General features: G+C 49.1%; 1 protein-coding gene across 1 annotated transcript in view; it reads right to left on the bottom strand.

The window, feature by feature from the left end:
- LOC311368744 (multiple PDZ domain protein-like) overlaps positions 1-19,779 on the bottom strand; it is a 52,924-nt gene extending 33,145 nt beyond the window's left edge. Inside the window, exons 1-12 of the mRNA XM_084487528.1 lie at positions 19,680-19,779; positions 16,941-17,028; positions 15,048-15,217; positions 11,449-11,622; positions 9,813-9,952; positions 8,736-8,949; positions 7,351-7,476; positions 4,986-5,180; positions 3,678-3,789; positions 3,190-3,278; positions 2,256-2,523; positions 267-356 (exon numbers count right to left, since the gene is read on the bottom strand). Coding sequence (XP_084343654.1) covers positions 267-356; positions 2,256-2,523; positions 3,190-3,278; positions 3,678-3,789; positions 4,986-5,180; positions 7,351-7,476; positions 8,736-8,949; positions 9,813-9,952; positions 11,449-11,622; positions 15,048-15,217; positions 16,941-16,956 — 1,594 coding nt within the window. The 5' untranslated portion in view covers positions 16,957-17,028; positions 19,680-19,779. The remainder of the gene's footprint in view (positions 1-266; positions 357-2,255; positions 2,524-3,189; positions 3,279-3,677; positions 3,790-4,985; positions 5,181-7,350; positions 7,477-8,735; positions 8,950-9,812; positions 9,953-11,448; positions 11,623-15,047; positions 15,218-16,940; positions 17,029-19,679) is intronic.
- Positions 19,780-20,726: the final 947 nt, after the last annotated feature.

Genomic DNA, 20,726 nt, shown 5'->3' with positions numbered 1-20,726 from the left:
TGTGTGTGTGTGTGTGTGTGTGTGTGTGTGTGTGTGTGTGTGTGTGTGTGTGTGTGTGTGTGTGTGTGTGTGTGTGTGTGTGTGTGTGTGTGTGTGTGTGTGTGTTAGGGTATTCATTCACGTGTGTGTGTGTTAGGGTATTCATTCACGTGTGTGTGTGTTAGGGTATTCATTCATATGTGTGTGTGTTAGGGTATTCATTCATATGTGTGTGTGTTAGGGTATTCATTCACGTGTGTGTGTGTGTGAGGTATTCATTCACGTACCGTCCCTTTCCGATGTCAGGTGATCGCTTGTGAGGCTGACATCGGATCCGTCACTGTGGTCCGGGCTGAGTGGCTTGATGTCCTCGTAGGCTGTACACAGACAGACAGACAGACAGACAGACAGACGCACACACACAACATTTTTAACTTTAACAATAATGTTTTTTCCAACAGTGAATCTTGAACATTCACATGTGCACAATGAATGAGCACAGTCGCTACTCTGCATACATGTTTGACCCTTCTGACCATGAACCCTGTCTTGCCCTCGTGGTAGTGTGTCCATGCATGCATGCGCCTGTGTGTGTGTGTGTGTGTGTGTGTGTGTATGTGTGCATGCTCTCTATGTGCCGTCAGTAGAGTTGTCTTACTGCTGGCTCAGTTACAGTCCCAGCTACAGTCCCTGGTGTTTCATTGTGAGAGGCGAGGGCTCTGGTGTCTCACTAAGGGGACGCGTGCGGCTGACGTTTTCTACCAGAGAGTGGAAGTAGGAAACGGAAGGAAGACCATTGCTTTCCGTTCCATAACTCTGAGACTCTAAGTCCTGATGCTGTCCGTCTATAGCGCCTTGTCAGGGATGCTGTCACACTCCATTCTCCATGGGTAGAATCTACGGCTCGTCTTGTCAGCATTCACCTCTGGCTCTCCCAAACAACCAGAGCGAAACACAACTCAAAGCAGAAACAAGAGTCACAGCTCCAACGGAACAACAGATTGCGCCCATGTGGGCGAAATCAGTTGTTCTACTCGAGCTGTGACTTATGGGTTTCTGTTTTTTAGTCGAATTATTTTTGGAGCATGATGCCTGAGTGTCTACCCCTCTATCCCACAGAACAACTCATTCTGCTCCACCCTTCCTCCACCCTCCTCTCTGTGACGTAGCTCCGCCCCACCTCCCATCGTCCCTACCTAGCTCCACCCCCTCGGCCCTCTTCTGTAGGGTTGGGTATCGTTAGAAATATTTTGATTGCGGTTCTATTTCGATTCCTGTAAACCGATGCCGGTTCCTAAACGGTTCCGAAATCGATACTTTTTAATTTTTTTATAGAAATGCCATGCCAACACTGATTCTTTGAAAATTCTTTGAAAAGGTAACTATTTGCGTTACTGTAAAAAAAAAAAAAAAAAGTTGCCAATCATAATCGCTTATTAATCGTTAACCCACCCGGTCTCCTAGCAGTTTGTGTGTGGAGCCAGGGGTGCGTTCAGATAACACAGTCTATTCAATCAATTCATAGTAACGCACCGCATTTAACGTTCAGTAACGATAATAGCGTTGTAACGACGGAAACAGTAATTAGTTTGATTACCCCGTTACTGAAAAACTTGCACTTGCATGTGCTGCTCATTTTTTGTTTTAGTAAAGTAAAGCCACATTTTAGAGCGTTTTATGATGGCTGCAGCTGGGCAGCAGGAGAGGAAAGTGCTCTGCATTTTTTCCGACCACAAGAGGGCGAGAGGATTGTTGCGGCACTGAAACGAGGCACCGAAAGAAATGTAGTCATTCGGTCCGGGTAGAACCGACCATGTTGCCCCCGGTGCCTCTCGGTTCTCGGTACCCAACCCTACTCTTCTGTGTGACGTAGCCCCGCCCCCACCCTCGTCCCTACCTAGCTCCACCCGCTCAGCCCTCCTCTGTGTGTGACGTAGCTCCGCCCCACCTTCCTCGTCCCTACCTAGCTCCACCCCCTCGGCCCTCTTCTGTGTGATGTAGCCCCGCCCCCGCCCTCGTCCCTACCTAGCTCCACCCCCTCGGCCCTCTTCTGTGTGACGTAGCCCCGCCCCCACCCTCGTCCCTACCTAGCTCCACCCCCTCGGCCCTCTTCTGTGTGACATAGCCCCGCCCCCACCCTCGTCCCTACCTAGCTCCACCCCCTCGGCCCTCTTCTGTGTGACGAAGCCCCGCCCCCACCCTCGTCCCTACCTAGCTCCACCCCCTCGGCCCTCTTCTGTGTGACGTAGCCCCGCCTCCACCTCTCTCTTCCCTACCTAGCTCCACCTCCTCGGCCGTCGTCTCCGGCTCCTCCTCCAGCTCCAGTGTGACGGTGGTGGTGGTGCTGGGGGTGGGGCTGGTGATGGGGCTGGTGGAGGTAGGGGGGTGCTCCGCGGTGACCTCGGCGGCGGCGGCGGTGGGGGCGGTGGTCTCCTCCGGCCTGAAGCCGCGGGGGACCAGACGGAGGTGGACGGTCTGGCCCGTGTGACGGAGCACCTCCACCGCCTGCTGGTTGGTGTAGCCCTGGATGTTCACACCGTCCACCTGCCAGAGGGGGCGGAGGTAAGTGGAGGTCCAGAGGGTGTAAGTGGAGGTCTGGGGGGGGTTAGGTGGAGGTCTGGGGGGGGTTAGGTGGAGGTCTGGGGGATTAGGTGGAGGTCTGGGGGGGTTAGGTGGAGGTCTGGGGGGGGTTTGGTGGAGGTCTGGGGGGGTTAGGTGGAGGTCTGGGGGGTTAGGTGGAGGTCTGGGGGTGAGGTGGAGGTCTGGGGGGTTAGGTGGAGGTCTGGGGGGTTTGGTTTGTGGCAGAACGTTCAAAACTTCATCTTACTAAAGGGTAGAATTAACATTGCGAGAAATACTGTAAAATAATTGGTATTGTATGAAGGTCTCTTCTGTAATTATTTTTTAATTTGCTACCAGACAGACCACATGCACTCATCAATCATTGAAATTAGTTTGTTTACAATTGAGGGTGTTCATTTGTATATCATTTAATTAATTTCAATTTAAATAATAAAAAGGCATCCACATTGATATAAACGTAAAAAAACATCAGAAATAAAAGCAGTCAGATCATTGCGTCGGCCATCAGATACTGTAACTCTGAATGATTCACGACGATTTAATTATTAACCCTCAGTTGAGAACGCTCTACCCTCTGTGAGAGCGAGCCGGCGGCCTGTCAACGGGAACGTCCTCCCGGCCACTCACCGCCACGATCTGATCGCCCACGGCGATGCGCCCGTCCTGCTCCACCGCGCTGTCTTTGGTGATGCTCTTCACAAAGATACCGGAGGGCTCTGGTACCAAGACCCCGTCCGACGCAAGGAAAGAAAACAGAAAACACAAGGCACACACACGCAGACGTGATTATCCAAAGCGACGGCGAAGTCAGCCATGCAAGGCCACGATCAATCGGCTCGTCTGGAGCAGTTAGGGTGAGGTGCCTTGCTCAGGGACACCTCGACGCACAGCTAGGAGGAGCCGGGGATCGAACTAGCAACCTCCCAGATACAAGCCAACATGCTCTACCTCCTGAGCTAAGCCGACACCGAGAAAGGCATCAACACATAAGAAAGGCATCCCCGTGACGGGCGGCCATTCCTGTGTCTAACGTCAACAAACACGCAGGCGGATAATGGGTTGTTGTGACACTGCGTCGACGTGGACACACACTTTGTGTCCCTGAGCTCTCTCACCCAGGTTCTTGTCCGCCACGTAGCCGGCGATGGTGATGCCCAGGCCCTGGGCGTTCTTGGCGAGGCTGACGTCAAAGGCGTCTGCCTCCTCCTCTTCGTCTTTCTCTGAGCCCTGCGGGGGTTAAACACACGGAGGAGAACACGTGTTAAGTGACAGTTGGGGTCGGCGCCTGGGGGGCCGCTCCGGGTTTACGCGCCGCCACCGCCTCCGACGATGACGACGACGACAGCGAGACAATAACCGCTGTTCGGTGTGGAACGCTCTCGCCAAAATAGGATAAGACACAAAAAATAAACATGTAGGTAGGGGGCAATGAGGGGGCCCAGAAAGGCACAGGACGTGCCAGGAACACGTTGAACTATTGTATACTCCGCCGCTGAACACTGTGATTAATGTGCACTCAGAACACGCAAACAGCCGACCGAGAATTAAACGGCAACAAAAAAAAAAGCATGTGCAACACCGATAAAAGTGGATGTGTTTTAAAAGGGCCCATTGAAAGGCGTTCGGGCGCGTAGAGCAGGGGGAGAGTGTCGATAAGAGCTAGGGGAATCTGTGTTTATCAGCGGGCGGGCCCGGTGCTGGGCTGCTGCAATTTGCACTTTGTAAAGGGGTGGACTGTGGAGCCAGGCCCCAGGTGATGTCCTGACTCACTAACGGAGCTTTCTGCCCGACAGAGGTATAAACGGCCGTGGTTCTCGTGTGTGTCAGAGAGGCATGGAGATAAGTGGACTGTGTTTGAGGAAAGGGCCACGGGGATTCTGAATTCACCTAGACCCTGCATAGTGTAATGGACACACTTATTGTGCGTTTTGACGTCCTGGCAATTAATGTACGCACTTATTTTGACCTGTACATCCTGGCTCTTAATGTACGCACTTATTGTATGCTGTACGTCCTGGCACTTAATGTACGCACTTATTGTGTGACTTGCACCTAAAAATAGTACTTTTATAGTACATATATATATAGTAATAACATTTTTTAGCATCTTATCCTAGCTATCTTTGTTGCATACAGGGAATGGGTTAACCTAGTGATTGTCGTGATAAAATAAATAAAAGATAAATAATAAAAAGCGTCTGCTCAATGCAGATTTGTGAGTGATGTCATCATCTCATTTGTGAGCGATGTCATCATCTCATTTGTGAGCGATGTCATCATCTCATTTGCGAGCGATGTCATCTTCTCATTTGTGAGTGATCTTCATCTCTATGCTTGAGCACTTCGCCCTGTTGCCGTGGAGACAGAACCCCGCTGAGAGGGGGGGGGTTCGTCACGTCGCCCTCTCGAACCGTCGACCTCACCTGTTGCTCGGTGACGGTGGGGAGGGCGACGGCGGGCGCGACGGGGGCCCCCTCGTCCGCGGGGCCTCTGGTGACCACCAGCCGGACGCGGTTCCCACACTGCCTCAGGACCTGGGCCACCTGGTCGCTGCCCATGCCCTGCAGGTCCGTGTCCCCGATCCTCAGGATGTGGTCCCCGCTGTGGAGGCGCCCGTCCTGAGGGGGAGGAGGGGGGGGGGGGGGGAGATGAGGAGAATTGGGGGGGGGGGTTTGCGTGGTGGGTGATGAGGGGTGGGGGAGTTGGGTGAGGGTGGTAGGGGGGATTGATGGGTGAGTTGTGTGTTGGGGGAGGGTGGTGGGGGTGGGGTTGATAAGGTGGGGGGTGGGGGTGATGAGGGGGATGGGTGGGTAAGGGTAGGGGTGTGGAGGGTTGCGCGAGTGCGTTGGGGGATTGGGGTATTTGGGTGAGAGTGGGTGGAGGGGTCGTGTGGGAGGGGTGGGGGTTGTGTGGGGGAGAGGGGGAGATTGAGAGAGAGAGAGAGCAGGGCGTGCGGTTAGGACTGCCGCCAGAACGCGCAGACGTGTGAACGTCGCCACGGCAACCGCTCGGCGGTGTGAAGGGCATTTCTGCGTCACACACACACAAACACACACACACACACACCGGCTTTTTTTTTATCTTTTAGGGGGGCTCTGCGCATAAATGTGCTAAATATACCCCTGATCCTCGCACAACACTGCTCCTCTATGCCGAACATCTTTTGCCGTCAGAGGAATAGTGCCGGGGCTACCGCTCCATCACACGGGGCTGTGGGGAGCGTCTAGACTTCGCTCTATTACATGCTGAGCTGCCTCAGCACCGCGGGAACACGATGCAGCTGGTATCGCCGCTAGCAACCAGCAAGGCACGGCTTTGACCTCAAATACTTCCTCCTCCAGCTCCCTCCCTCCCTCTGTCCCTCCCCTCCCCTGCCCCCCCCCCCCCCCCCCGAGGCATTTGTATCACCAAATGACTTTCTCTTTTCTGGGTAATCACCTTTAGCTTGGATGTATTGTCCAAGGGCTGTGGAGCTGCCCACAGGAAGCTGGCTTTAATCTGACATCTAGGGTAGGGCAATTTGTGAGCAACCAGCCAGAGCAGAGCTAGATACTGAAAGAATCCAACTGAAAGAATCCCACACCTCTCTTCAGGCCTCCCTCCAAGCCCCTCCCCCAAAAATATGGGACTAGCTGGCTAGCTTTAGCGGTAGCTCTGCCTAGTGGAAGACTGCGGTCATGGCAATGAGTGACGGGCAGAGAGCGCTTAGATAGCCTACGGGCTATCAGTAGGCTACCTACAGGCTATCAGTAGGCTACCTACAGGCTATCAGTAGGCTACCTACAGGCTATCAGTAGGCTACCTACGGGCTATCAGTAGGCTACCTACGGGCTATCAGTAGGCTACCTACGGGCTACCTGTAGGCTACCTATGGGCTACCAGTAGGCTACCTACGGGCTACCAGTAGACTACCTATGGGCTACCAGTAGGCTACCTTCCTACATGTAGACAGACAGGTAGGCCATCCAATAATTTAAATTAAAGGATTGGAGGTCTGAGCCAGCAACAGATCATTGTTGCTGGAAACAGAAATCTGCTCAACAGAGCAGATTTCATATTTTTTCATTTGATTAATTTAATAATTTAATTAATCGATTGCTGTCACGATGTAAAGATACATTTAACAATTATGAAACAATGCTTCTAAAATAAACTGCCAGTTTGAATTCAAACTAGTTTGAGGATGACGAGTGGAATCCAGTCTGGTGGAATTAGCATGCATTAATACGTTGCTTTCCTCTCCGTTGGTATAAACACAGTATATGTGCGCGCTGACACATGTTCAGCCTGAATCATTGTGTCACTAGTTTGGCTCCACTGCTATCTCTGACTGCAGGCCCACTCCATCTCCTTGAATGTGTCACTGAAGACAATTGCCAAAAACAAGCTCAGTTTTTATTCCACTTGGCAGTTTTTAATATGCCTCGAATTTGAGTGGGTGATGATTTAATACACAAAGATAAAATAAAATGGCTCAATGCGTAAGATCGTGCCGTGGAAATGGAATACATGTAGTAGTATGAATAATAATAACTGTATAAATGAAGTTGTGACAATAAGACTGAATTAAACGTGAATCAACGATAGGATAGGTCATGTGTAGAGCAGATTTTATGTTGTGAATAATTAAAAGGAATAAAATAAATCCAACATCCTTCGATGTTTAAAAAACAGTTGAGTAACTGCTTTTCATCTATCTGTAGCATAGACAGAAACCCAGTGCAGTGTTGTTATGGAGACAACAGCTGTACACTGAGAGCCAATGGGCACGGAGAGGGAGGGAGTTACCTTATCGGCGACGCCTCCTGGCAGGATCGTCTTGACGATAACGCCGGTGGTTTTCCCGCCCACGATGCCAAAGCCCAGGCCAGTGCCGTCGTTGACCAGCTCAATGGTCTCCATGTGCTGCCACTGCTTTACGAGGGCGAGAGACAGTGGGGGACAGTGAGAGAGAGAGAGAGAGGGAGGGGAGAGAGAGACAGTGAACAGAGAGGGAGAGAGAGCACACTGGGCCCATCCACTTCAAGGAGTTTAATAAAAGGTTAAATAAACTGAGAACCGGTTTGTACGGAGATGACACACCATTTATACTGGTGTGTCTCATTAAAGAGAGTAATATTAATATTGAGTCTCCGTTGAGTAATTTTACATAAATTCTATTAATAAAATATTATGTGGACACTGTTAATGATTTTGGTATGGCTTTATGCAAACCTTAATCGTCTTTTAATGGTGAACATATTCAAAGCTACACGTGTAATCTTCTTTTACTGAAATGCTCTATTTGGTAGAATTATCTAGTGCATTTGGCTCTCGACCATCGCCATGGCAATAACAATACAAATGACATGTATAATAAAACAATTCAAATGCTAATTTGAATCCATATTACATTTTTCTGCTGATGTGCCAATTTTCTGAAGCACAGGTTGCATGCACAGATTGTGTGTACTAGTTGTGTGTTTTGCTGATGTTAGTGTTGGATTTGTCGCCCTTGGGCAGCCATGCACAGTATTGCTTGCTCTGATTTTGCCAAACGCGATGCACCTGTCAGCATAGGAGGGGATTGCATCTGTGTGGTGTGTGTGTGTGTGTGTGTGTGCGTGCGGCGCAGATTTGCATTAGCATTACTCTGTGTATGACGCACTGCACTACATCACATGCACAGGTACTCAATTCCCTGCGTATTTCATGGAACACTTTCAATACGTTGGCTTGTGTGTTTGTATGAGCATTGTGTTTGTGTGAGTGTGTCATGAGCTACCTCTGAGGACGCAGATTCAGACCACTGAGAGTTCACACAAAGGAAATTCGACATCTAAAAGCTAAATTAGAAAATTGTGGTCCGCTTTTCTTGGCTTTGTTTGTGCGTCTAGATGACGTCTAGATGTGTATCATGGTATATCAGTGAAGCTCAGACATATGTCGAACATAACGCCCCCTCTGTAGCTCATCCATTAAGTTTCTAATGAACCCCAGATATATGTCAAACATAACACAACACTACCTCTACGTCTCATCAGTAAAGTTTAAATTAACCTCAGATATATGTCAAACATAACATAACACTGCCTCTACGTCTCATCAGTAAAGTTTAAAATGATCCCTTGAGTGATTCTCAAGGGTGTCACACTGAAGGTCATTGGTATCAGCGGGGGGGCTGGGGGTCATACCGCACTGGAGTTGGCTGACAGGGTGCTGGCGGCGGAGGGGGTCCGTGACACCAGGGGACTGGCCAGCTGGGGTATGGGGCCCCGGGCCACCGTCAGCTGGACGTGCTCGGAGGCCCTCTGCAGGATCCCGATGGCCTGCTGGTGGGTCACGCTGTGGTCCAGGGGCTGGCCGTTGATGGCCAGAATCTGGTCCGCCTCCCTCAGCTTCCCGTCGCTACGGCGACGGACGGGAGGATGGGAGGGGGGAGGGGGAGGGAGGAAGGATGGGATGAAAGGGAGGAGGCAGGGATGGGGCGAGGGACGATGGAAGGAAGAGAGGGAGGAAAGGAGAGAGTAAAGGGAGGTAGAAAAGGAATGGTAGGGAGGTAGGATGGAAGGGGGAGGGAGGGATGTAGAGGGGAGGAAGGGAGTCGGTTGAGACAAGAGCATTCATTACTGGAGCTGCTCTGCAATCTGACTAGGTATCATTTAGAAAATTGCCCGTGCAGTACTTGGATTTTTCCAATTTGTATTTTCGATTGTATGCTTTGGTACGTCGCAATTTGCCAGTCAATTCGGATAAAGCTGTCTGACAAACGGCTAATTGTAAAATTAAATGTAGGAGTTTAGGACTGGAATGGGTCTGATTTGTGTGGGTCAGAGGAGGAATGCTTTGGAAGCTGTTGCAGTGTGAGCGATCAGGGCTTTACAAAGGAACTTATTTCAATATTTTCTAATATATTTAATTTCTTTGAATATCCTTGTGTGCGTCTTTTTCTAAAGGAAGGAATATAATTTCATAATGGTTCTTGAGTCTTGCCACCTATATTCTTCAAGGGAGACTTCAGTTAAATTTTTTCTTGGGCTACACATGCAAAACAAAAACGTTTTCAACTAAATGTTTTAAAAGGACACATGCGAGAAATATGCAACTTTGAGATGTTTTCAAAAGGAAGAAATATCATTTCATAATCTCTCTTGAGTCTTACTACTTTTATCATTCAGTCCTTCTTCTTCAATTCAATTTTTCTAGGGCGAAACATGCACGAAAAAAATTAGCAAATGAAAAACGAGCAAACGTTGAGATGTCCTCCGTACCAGTGCGCCACACTGCCCCGCTGGATCTCCTGGATGAAGATGCCCAGCTCCCCGCGGTTCTCGCTCCGCAGGCCCACCACGCTGAAGCCCAGACCCCCTGACACAGGCTTCAGGAGCTCCACGTAGGTCACCTGGCGGCCCTGCGTGCATCATCGTCATTCAGGGCGTTTGGCAGACGCTTTTAGCCAAAGAGACTCACAATAAGTACATTTGTCAGAAGAAGGAGAAAACAATGGCCGTTTCTCAATACCAAGTACAAGGACTACGTTCTCGCGGACTTGGAAGTACGTACTTGGCAAGTCCGGACTTTCAAGTACAGACTTCCGAGAACGCGAGTACGCACCTGCAATTGGAACAGCAGCAGACTCGATGATGCATTCTGGGATATTTAACGGTCCCAAGTCCACACGAGTCACCTCCGATGCATCCTCGGTAGAACGGCCTCATCGAGAACGCATCGAGAACACTTCCGGGTTTTACGACAGTAATCGCATTCTCGCGTACTTGGAATTGGAACAGTGCTTGGGCTACCACTGATGACGTTTATCGAGAACGCAAGTACACGAGAACACACGAGAACGCGAATTGAGAAACGGCCAATATATCTCTGTCGGTACAGTAAGGATGTTCATACGTAGAACCAAGTGCCAAGCAATAACCCATTCCTCGTATGCAACAAAGATAGCTAGGATAAGACGCTACACAATACTAAGTACTATTTCTAAATGCAAGGACGTACAACATACAATAAGTGTGTACAGTAGTGCAAGGACGTACAAACATACAATACATGTGTAAGAGGGGGTGAGAGAGTCTTGCAACACAGGAGTGAATCTAAAAACCTCCAGACACACACTTCAGCCTCTAAAGACTTCAACGCAGGATCAAAGCCACGGAAAGCAGCTGGAAGCCCGTTCAAAACTCTCTCGGAAGATCAAAACCTGAGCAAGCGTGCGTCTAGTCCGTTAATGTCTGTCGGATTTCGGAGTTTAAGTTAAAACAAGGTCTCGTTTGTGTTATCAGAGAGGAGTATTCTAACGGCAGGGTGCTAGATTTAGTCTGTGAAATAGGGTAGATTGTCCATAAACTGTTGTTAATACACCTGCAGAGATAAAAGCAAAACAGGCTCCAGCTGGCTTTGGGTCCGTGAGACAAAACTCCCTGTACGACTGCGACTGAAAAACGTGTTCGCCCAATTTCCTCTTGGGGGCTTCGCTACACGATTGAGAGGGGAAACTGGTTGGGACTTTCATTAACTGTCAATTACGCACAGCTGTCAAGAGTGGTTTCCCTCTCTCAAACACTGCAGGGCCCCTTGCCTGCTCCATAAGACTTTGTACCATGTGTCAATGAACCAAAGTAAGTTTACTGCATTTTGAAGGTTTGCTGTTAATAATTTGTCAATATTGATTGTTAGCTCTGGTGTATCACTGTTTGTTCAGCATCCCTCGTCTGCTTATGCGTATGAACGTAGAGACCCAAACAACAAAGGCAAGACCTTGCGTATACTCCTAAGATAATCCTTAATATGATAATGTTACCCGTCAACAGTTGAAATCCAATTAAGGCACATACAGTAGCATCAGCCCATCTGTGCGTGTTTTATTGTTGTACGTTGTTTTAGCGGCGGCCATACCTGCGCCATAGTTTGGAGGATCTGTTTGAACCCGTCCGGGGAGGTGGGCTTGCTGTTGGCGTGCGGGACGCCGGAGACGTCCGTGTAGGGAAGATGGATGCCGTTGGGCTTCGCCGCCGCCACATCGTTGCTCAAGTCTCTCCCGAGGCAGGACGGGACGTTTTCCTGGAATTCCTACGCAACACAGGTGATCATTGGTTTGAGAATCCGAATCAGTTACTTTTATTACATCTACACAAAAGTAAAATCCTTAGGCGTGATTCAACAGTCACATAGCAGCAACAGTATAAGATAAACAGGGCTCCCTTGGAAAAGAGGCTAAAGGTCTCAATGGGACTCACCTGGATAAATAAAGGTTAAATAAATTAATACAAATGAAAAATAACTCAATCAAAAAATTAGGAGTGAGGTGGGGCTCAGTATGTAGAGCGGGTCGTCCGGCATTTGCAAGGTTGCTGGTTCGATCCCCGGCTCCCTCAGCTAGACGCCTAACTGCTCCTGTTGCCTTGCATGTCTGACACCACCGACTGTGTGTGAATGTGCTTATGAATCTGTGAATGTGACACAATGATTGTACAGCGCTCTGAGTGGCTACAGGACTGAAGAGCGCTCTGTAAATGCCGATATATTATTCATATTAAAGTGAAGGACCAAAACCATTATGAGTCAGCGATATGAAAAAATGCCAAACTGTGATAAATTCCCGCAACGAGGAATCAAAAGACTGAGTTAAACACAACAAAGCCCCCTGTCTATCACCCTCCCAGCATGCAACACTCTCGATTTTTGCACAATTTTCCGATCACCTAGCCAAGGATGCTTTTGGAAAGGAAACAGCATTGTTGCAAATTACCCATTGATCAGAGACAATTAAAAGTTTGAACTTCCCCTGCCCCCGCACACCCCCCCCTCCCCCCATTGGAATGCCTCATTATTGTATCTGAGAATGTACCCATTCAAGCTAGGTTTGAGGGCAGATACCAAATGCACGCGCGACTGAGGAGTTTCTCAAGGCACGGGGGTGGCAGGCAGCGCTGCGATGAGATAGATCTATGGCCGACCAAATCCCCCCCCAGACACAATGACGTTTTAGGTATGAAATGCATCTGTCATGATGTGGAATCACTGTGGTTTTAATTGATCCGATGACTGTACACTTGGTGGATTGGGAGGAGGGGGGGGGGGGGTGGATGAATTAGGGTAATACAGCTACGTGCTGATTAGGACTGATGGATATTATGTCTACTCATTGCGATGAGTCATGGCCAGGTTGAGCTGGCACTTTTTACTCAGTCACTTTAAACTTCACTTTATCCATTTTAAACTCGAGAAACACGGTCATTAATATTTCTTCCACCGTTTGGAGTTTGATGTTTATAAATAACAGCCAGACAGGATCCACCGCATAGGCTAAGCTACGCTAGCCTTAGCGGCTAAGACGCGGCCCCCATGCCTGGGCTTTGTTAGCCGCGGTCTGGCTAAGAGGATTAAAGTTCCAGTGTGGTTCTTGCACATTTAAAGAAATTGTTTCTGCCCCACTTCATGAGGGGGGGGGGGGGGGGGCGGCCGCCGCGCTCCCATTGGCCCGGGCCGACCCCGTCGTCATGGCGACGGGAGGCGCACGGGGGAGGGCGGGGGGTGGGGGGGGGGGCGTATTGGTTTTGTCTCGCCTGGCTCATGTCTCCAAAGAAAAGCGGAGCGGCTGCATCCTTTACCCAATTGGTTCTGCCTCACGAGGTCAGCCCGGCACTGAACGGATTTTAAACTCCACACAACAACACACACGAGCGCACAACTTCTGTGGCTCTCAAACGGCTTGAACTTTGGGTTTGACGGTGTGAAATGTCTGAGCGTTCAAAGCAGGCTGTCTGGGTTGAACAACAGGTGGATGTAACCAGGGAGTCTCTCTCTCTCTCTCTCTCTCTCTCTCTCTCTCTCTGGATCTCTCTCGATCGCTCTCTGGCTCTCTCTCTCTCTCTCTCTCTCTCGTTCTCTTTCTGTCTCTCTCCGTCTCTGTCTCTCTCTCTCTGGCTCTCTGTCTCTCTCTCAGGAGGTACGCAGGCAGGCCCTGCATCCCTGCCTCCCTTCACATAGCTGGCATACCTTCCCCTCGGTGTCTAGAACCCTCCACTCTGGCCCCTGCACACTAACAGCCAGAGAGCGGCTCACGCTTTTTCTTTCATGCTCCACTCTTGACATTCTTGGGCCTCCTGTGAGAGAGTACTTATGGTTAATGATTGTACTTCGTACTTCGTGTGAGATTACATCCTCTACTACAGGGCCTGTGTGTAGAATCGGGACACAAAAGAAAAATAACAAGGCGTCCTTTTTACTTTTTCTATCTTTCTTTCCTTCCATTCTCCCGTCCCTTCCTGAGGCCTGCTGGGTCTGCATTCCTGAGCACTTAGTGTTATCAGTGGCTCCATAGCCGACGCTCAGAGTGGATATTATCTTATCTACAATCCGCTGATACCGCCGTAGACTGTATGCTTATATTTTACATGCGAGTCTATTGGAATTTTGTTTTTAAAGAGGATGGATTACTAATGCACGACCTCTGCCTTTTTGTTTAGTACACGACGCATAGTCAGCAGTTACACCATACTGGACTGTCGTTACTCAATAACTCATGAATCACAACGAGTGACAGGTTAACGCTGTAGAGTTATTACTCAATGAAAGAAAATCATTATGAATCATAGTCCTCTTTGTCCATCACATCATTTTCGTTTGTGCAACCCATCTCCAAAAATGAGATTTATGCCTCTCTGAGTGTCTCTCTGCCTGATTCTGTTCAACATGAAGATTTATTGAGCGTTTATTGTTCAGAGTATGCCCTGAAGAGAGAATTTCCACCGCAAATTAACACTTGCAGCTTGCACTGGAACTGAAGTGAACCCTGGGTGCTCGACTTGTATGAAACGCGACTAGCTCTCGTCTGTTTAGCTAGCTCGGTCTAACGCGGGCTGTGAGCTACACTGAGCTACAAGCACTGTGTCGGGGAAGACTCTTTGATTAGTATAGTCGCCGCCGCACACACGTTGATTGCGTCTGATGTTTGAACGAGCCATGTGGGCGGTTGTCAGCTTACGAGCAGGAGATGAACAAGCGCTTGACATTGTGGTTCCGTGAGGCAGTGCCTAGGTGGTACGTCACTGGTGATTGGCTGCGGTGAAAAAATATGCCTACCAAACCAGTGCCTTGATTGTCAATGAGGGCTCAGTGGAGTCTGGGCCTAGTCCATAAATCAGCCGTTTAGGAGTAGGGGAGTTTGATTTCCAACCAAACCACTTTGTGGGTGTGTGGTTGGGTGAGGGGGGGGGGGGGGGGGGGGGCTGTGTGTGGGTGGGTGGGTGGGTGGGCTGTGTGGGTGGGGATATATTTGGGAAGGCTGCTTGTCTATTTGGCAGTTTTCTTTTTAAACGTTTTGAATTTGCGCTATCCATTTCTCATTACTTTAAAATCCTGTATTTCCTTACTTGCTGCAACCCGCAATTTCCCCCATGGGGAAACGAACCAAACATGAACCACGTCTCCCACAACAACGCGGTAGACCCACAGACAGACAGACAGGCAGGCAGGCAGGCAGGCTGGCATACCTGGTCTTTGGCCTGCTGGACGGTCTTCTGCAGGGCCAGGATCTGGTGGAACAGAGGGCTCTGGAGCACGGAGCGCAGCAGGCTCAGCTTCTCCTCGGTGGGCTTCTCCTCCCCCCGCTCCCGCAGCCGGGCCTGGAGCCGCTCCACCGCCTGCAAGGCATGCTGGGTATCTGCCAAACATCACATAGTTCAGTGACAGTGAAGGTGGTGGTGGGGCCTGCAAGGCATCATGGGTATCTGCCAAACGTCCCGTGGTGGTGGTGGAGGTGGTGCGTGGATGAATGAAAGTGACTGGACTTGAGGGATACCAGGCGAAGTAGGGGGGGAGTGGAGGATTGAATCGGACTCATTTGTCAAAGACAGAGAGTGAACGCCACACCGAGTGACCCAGAGTGTGGTGTTGATGGCGTACGTCTGTGTTTCTGTTGTCGAGTGGGCCTTTGACGTTTGCATGCGTCTAATGTCTGTTTAGTTCTGCCGAGAATAAAAATACATGTGTACATACACCCACACATACACATACACTGCTCCGTTTTGCCAAGCGGAGCGAGATGAGTGAATGAAAAGGATTTTAGAGTGTTGGAGTCGGAGCGAGGCAGAAAGAGTGAGACACGGGCACCCACGCACGCACGCACGCACGCACGCACGCGCACGCACACGCACACGCACACGCACACACACACACACACACACACACACACACACACACACACACAAACAAAGACATGAACGCGCACACCAGCCAATGCCCGTTTCCACCTGTGGGCTTAGCGCTGCTTGGCTGCTCCTAAGCAGGGCTTGAGCTATCGGCCTAGCGTGGCTGCCAGTGATGCGCCCGAAAGCAAGCAAAAGCCAACACAGACAGAGAACAGACGAGTGTGTTCAACGCATACAACATCGGCAACACTCCCTTCTTCTTTTGCTGTGCTTTCGGGGGCCAGCGGAGGGCCAGACCCCGAGCTGGGGGGGGGGGGGGGGGGTGCGCAAACAGGCTTTAGTGGAGGGGAATAGAGCCGTCCGCGGTTCCGCCTGCTGGACCCTGAATAAGCTCCGCCACAAAACCACTCTCGAGTCCACGGGTTCGCCGCTCTCCACGGACGGGGCTTTTTTAGACGGGATGTGTCGCGGAACCGACCTCGACTCGGACCGGAGTCCCTGCGCTCGCTGACGCTCAGCGGCTGTGACTCCCACCCTAACGGGCCAGGCGGGAGGGGCCCCGGGGTCCAAGCCTGCTTCGGTTCCCCTTTTTAGTTTGGTGCATGGAGAGCGAGGGCGGGCTGATGGAACCGGTTAACAAGTCGGTCGTTGGTGCCCTGCTACTGCCGCTGGTCTCGACGCACACAAGCATATTACATGTACACACGCACACGCACGTGCACACGCACACACACACTCAGCTTTCGGCCGTTCTGTGCTAGGCACAGCAGCCCTTCTGTTGTCCCAGTTCACTCTTGTGTGTGTGTGTGTGTGTGTGTGTGTGTGTGTGTGTGTGTGTGTGTGTGTGTGTGTGTGTGTGTGTGTGTGTGTGTGTGTGTGTGTGTGTGTGTGTGTGTGTGTGTGCGCACATTCATGCAGGTGCTCGCTGTGTGTGTGTGTGTGTGTGAGTGTGTGTGGACACGGTGTGCTCTCTGGAGACGCAGCAGAAGCTTAGAGGTGATAACATTAGGACCGGGGCCCTTTTTAAATGGACCAGGGCTGATTAGGTCAAGGTGACTAATAACCCAGCCGCACACGGGAGCCATTTCCACCCACACTCCCCTCCACCTATACTGATGGTTTAATTAAACCCTTTTGTTGCAGGAGCCGATATGTATTGTGAACGGCGAAACAAGGGGAACCTTTTGTTTACTCAACGAAAAAGCCACACAGGGAACAAAGACACAGCCGACTTACCTATTGTTTCAATCATGTTCGGACTTCAGGGGCCACACACACACACACTCAGCTTCAAAGGGCCGCTTCAGTGGTGTGTGTCCGATACCTGAACAGAAACAACGTAGGGTGTTATTATTATGTGTTGGGAGAAAGCAGAACGTGTAACTGAGGAAATACAGCGACACAGGACTCGCTTTGCTCGTTTGGGTCTCTTCTTAATAATTGTAAAAACACACAGTGTGTTCACTTAACCGTGAACTCTAGTGAGTCGCCCGCCTGAATCGTATCAGATTCAGGGCGGGGGTAGAGCTCTGAAGTGCTGAAATAAAATATCCGTTCCTGAAAAGGTCAACGCGGGAAATGTACCCCTTTTGCTTTTTTTCGTCGGGCTCCATGTTTTTATTATCTGCCGGCTTGTTCCACTGGAATATCCCAGAGATGTTCTGATTGGCCTAGAGATGTAGGCTAAGTTCAAGGAGCACCGGGGATCGTTCCTTTCACCAGCCTGGCTATTACCGGTGACATGCTCCAGCTCCTTCCTGCTCCTATAGATCTAGCGTGTTTATATATGGCTTAAGGCTCTTATGGTGATGGATTACCTCGGCGGGAACTCGATTCAAATGGCTTTCCGGTGTACCTTTCGTGCATGCATCACAGCACGTGTGGTGTGTAGGCTAACGTTTTTGGTACGGGGAAGGTACCGAGGGCCAGGCTGACTCATCACCAGCTTGTATGCCTCAGCACTCTGCTAGTTAGCCGTACGCACAGGGGGGATTCAGCCAGAATTGTGTTAACATTTCTGCTATCTTTGTTGTATACGGGGAAGGGGTTAACCGAGCAATTGTTAGTGCTTGGCACTTGGTTCTATGAACATCCTTGCTGTGCCAATGGCAATATATTGTTTCTGTTCTTCTGACAAATGTACTTGTAATTGTAAGTCGCTTTGGAAAAAAAAAAAAAACGTCAGCAAAATGCCCTAAATGTAAATGTAACATAATTTGTATTTATTAACTTAATTGAATTGATCATATGTAGTTATGTTCTTGTCCATACACCAGTGAGGTCTTGGCTTTGCACAGAACCCTTTTTGTTCATAGTTGACCATGTTTGGGGGGGATACACCCACCCAAACACTTGAAACATCATTGTATGCTGAAGGCAACGGGTGTCAAAAGGCAGAATGTAAGCTCTATCTGAGACGCAGTGAATGGCAGCAGCTTGTATTCACTCCATGGGAGCAGAGGGAGAGAGGCCTGGTTACTACGACAACAACAGCACAGTGTTTCCAGAAAGGCCAGGGAGAGATAAGATGTTAATCTGTGCGAAACATCAAGGAGCCTGAATGTCAACAAGCCTATAGCACCTACTTCATGTTTTTTAATAGATAACATTAAAAGGTTCATAGATCAGCTAAGATCAAATGTGGCTGTTATGGATTCAAGTGTATCGGAGCTTAACAAGAATCAGAAGATCAACATCATTGCCAAGCTTTTTGTATAAACCATTTAAATAGGATGCCTTTGGTTTCATTGTTTACATTGTTTGGATTGGAACCTTTTAATTAGGGATGCATGCATGGCGTGTCCCTGATCTATCTATACTATAGATAGATCAGGGACACGCCATGCATGCATCCATGGCGTGTCCCTGATCTATCTATAGATAGATCAGGGACACGCCATGCATGCATCCCTAAAGCATTGGGTATTGCAATTTCACACGTGTACAAACAGAAGCTTAAGTCAGTTGATGTAAATAAATACAAGCGATGTGATGCAAGTAGCTCTTGGCCACTTAATTTTTTTCTAAGTAGCTCTCAGTTGAAAAAAGGTTGGAGACCCCTGATCTATAGCGATTCCCTCTCTTAAGGTAGACCTACACACACCCACTCAGTCAATTATCCACTGTTGTACCAAAATAAACCTCCCAGTTGATAATGTTTGTAATGAACAAAACTATTATTCTAACGGTATTATATAACAGTGTAATTGCATGTTTATAAGCATAACATCAACCCTGACTCAACCTCAAATTCCATGCATTCAACAGTCCCCAAGGTTTACAATGCTTTTAAAAGAGTTGGTATTCTAACTGTAGCCAAACTCGTAACTAAATTAATAATTGCCTCGCGTTGTTGATTCAAATCACGCCGAATCTGAGCGGGAATAAACAATAAGATAAACAAAAAGAACTGGGACAGTTTTGGGAAAATAGTTGTTCTGATGTCGAGTCCAGTCCTGACACCCCCTCGTCTCAACGAAACGGATAACGATCATCTAATAACTGCTCTATTAAAACAACATCAAAATGCACTCTGCGCTAATGTAGTTGCTGGTGTTCTATCCGTCGGGCCTCAATCGAAGTTCACGCATGTATATTGTTGTGAATGCATGCAGACAGACACTCGGGACAATCCGCTTTCCTCGACTCCTCCTCCTTTCGCATCCCTGGAGCAAGAATGAGCAACAGGCGATCAACAAGTTGGCCGAGGTGGTATCAGATCGGAACCGAAAGCACATGCAGTTGGTTGCTTGTTATGGGAAAAAAAACCTATATGGATGTAAATCCGTATTTTGCGTGTTTCTCGTTGGAGACGCCCGCGTTTTGCGCACAGCGCCGCCTTCTTTATTTGACAACAGCCGATCGTAAATGGATTCGCTGCACTAATCCACGCTAGTCTGAGATCACCACACCACTAGGCCATATCCCGACAACCTTTCCCGTGGGCATAACTAGTCTATACAGAGGTAAACTTACTTGGAAGTGGCCCTTAGCTCCACACGGACTGCCCTGCGCCCCGTCGTCCCGTCATCTAACGGCGCACGCATTACGCATAGACAACAGTAGCGGCAGAACGGGGCGGACTGTAACCTGATCCTCCTCGGACCCAAAGCGCCACTTGGTGGATGCCATGACAACTGGGCCTGCAGGGGCATCCTTGAGCGGTCGTTTGGATTGATCCAAGGGTCCGAGCGTACGGTGGGCGGTGCCTCTGAATTCAATTCTGAAAAAAGCTTTATTGGCATGAATAACAAACATTTACATTGCCGAAGCGGGTGAACAATAGAGAAGTCAAAATTTAAAACGCTTATTACAAAATATATACATATCAGATATTACACCATTGAATGCTCAATATATAACAAATAAAATGTCGGATCTAATAAAAAATCGGTATCTCTTATAAACGATTAATTAAAGATTTTCTAAATTCGCAGTATTTACAATATGGAGAACGTGTGCAATAGTGCAATCACTGTGAAAAGTGAGTCCAGTGGGATGAGTCTATCTCTCACAGATCGTCACAGACCAATCAACGAGCCGAACGAGCAATGGGCCGATCTCTGATTGGTCGAATGATGAGAAAGGTACCGCCCATTGTACGTTCGGACCCTGGGATCAATCCACCGCCATCCTTGTCAGCCAGGGCTCCTCGGCTCTGTTCCAAGCATGCAGTGTTTGAAACAAAGTAGAAGATTGCAAAACGATGCTGGCTACAAATCCAATATGAGGCCCACAGCAAGTCTCTGTCATTCCTGGACTGGCAACAGGATATTAAGGATATTAAACTGTAGCGAGGAGAGTCCATGAGTGACGTTCCCAAATTGTTCACTTTATTATTGTCTGCACAGCCGTAGCCTTGGTTGCCCTTGTTTGGACCAAGAAGTGAAAACCTTCACATTGGTGCCTACTGTGTTGTGTTGTTGCTGCTGTTGCTGGTGGTTGTCGGATGAATCATGAAAAAAGTGCCCAAATATGGACACGCGTTACCAAAGTCACTCACAAACACTTTTTGAAAGGTCA

The sequence above is a fragment of the Micromesistius poutassou genome (assembly GCF_964030765.1).
Source record: "Micromesistius poutassou genome assembly, chromosome: 23".
Taxonomy (NCBI): Eukaryota; Metazoa; Chordata; class Actinopteri; order Gadiformes; family Gadidae; genus Micromesistius; species Micromesistius poutassou.
Note: the sequence above shows the minus strand (reverse complement) of the source record. Positions and strands in the feature narration are given on the sequence as shown.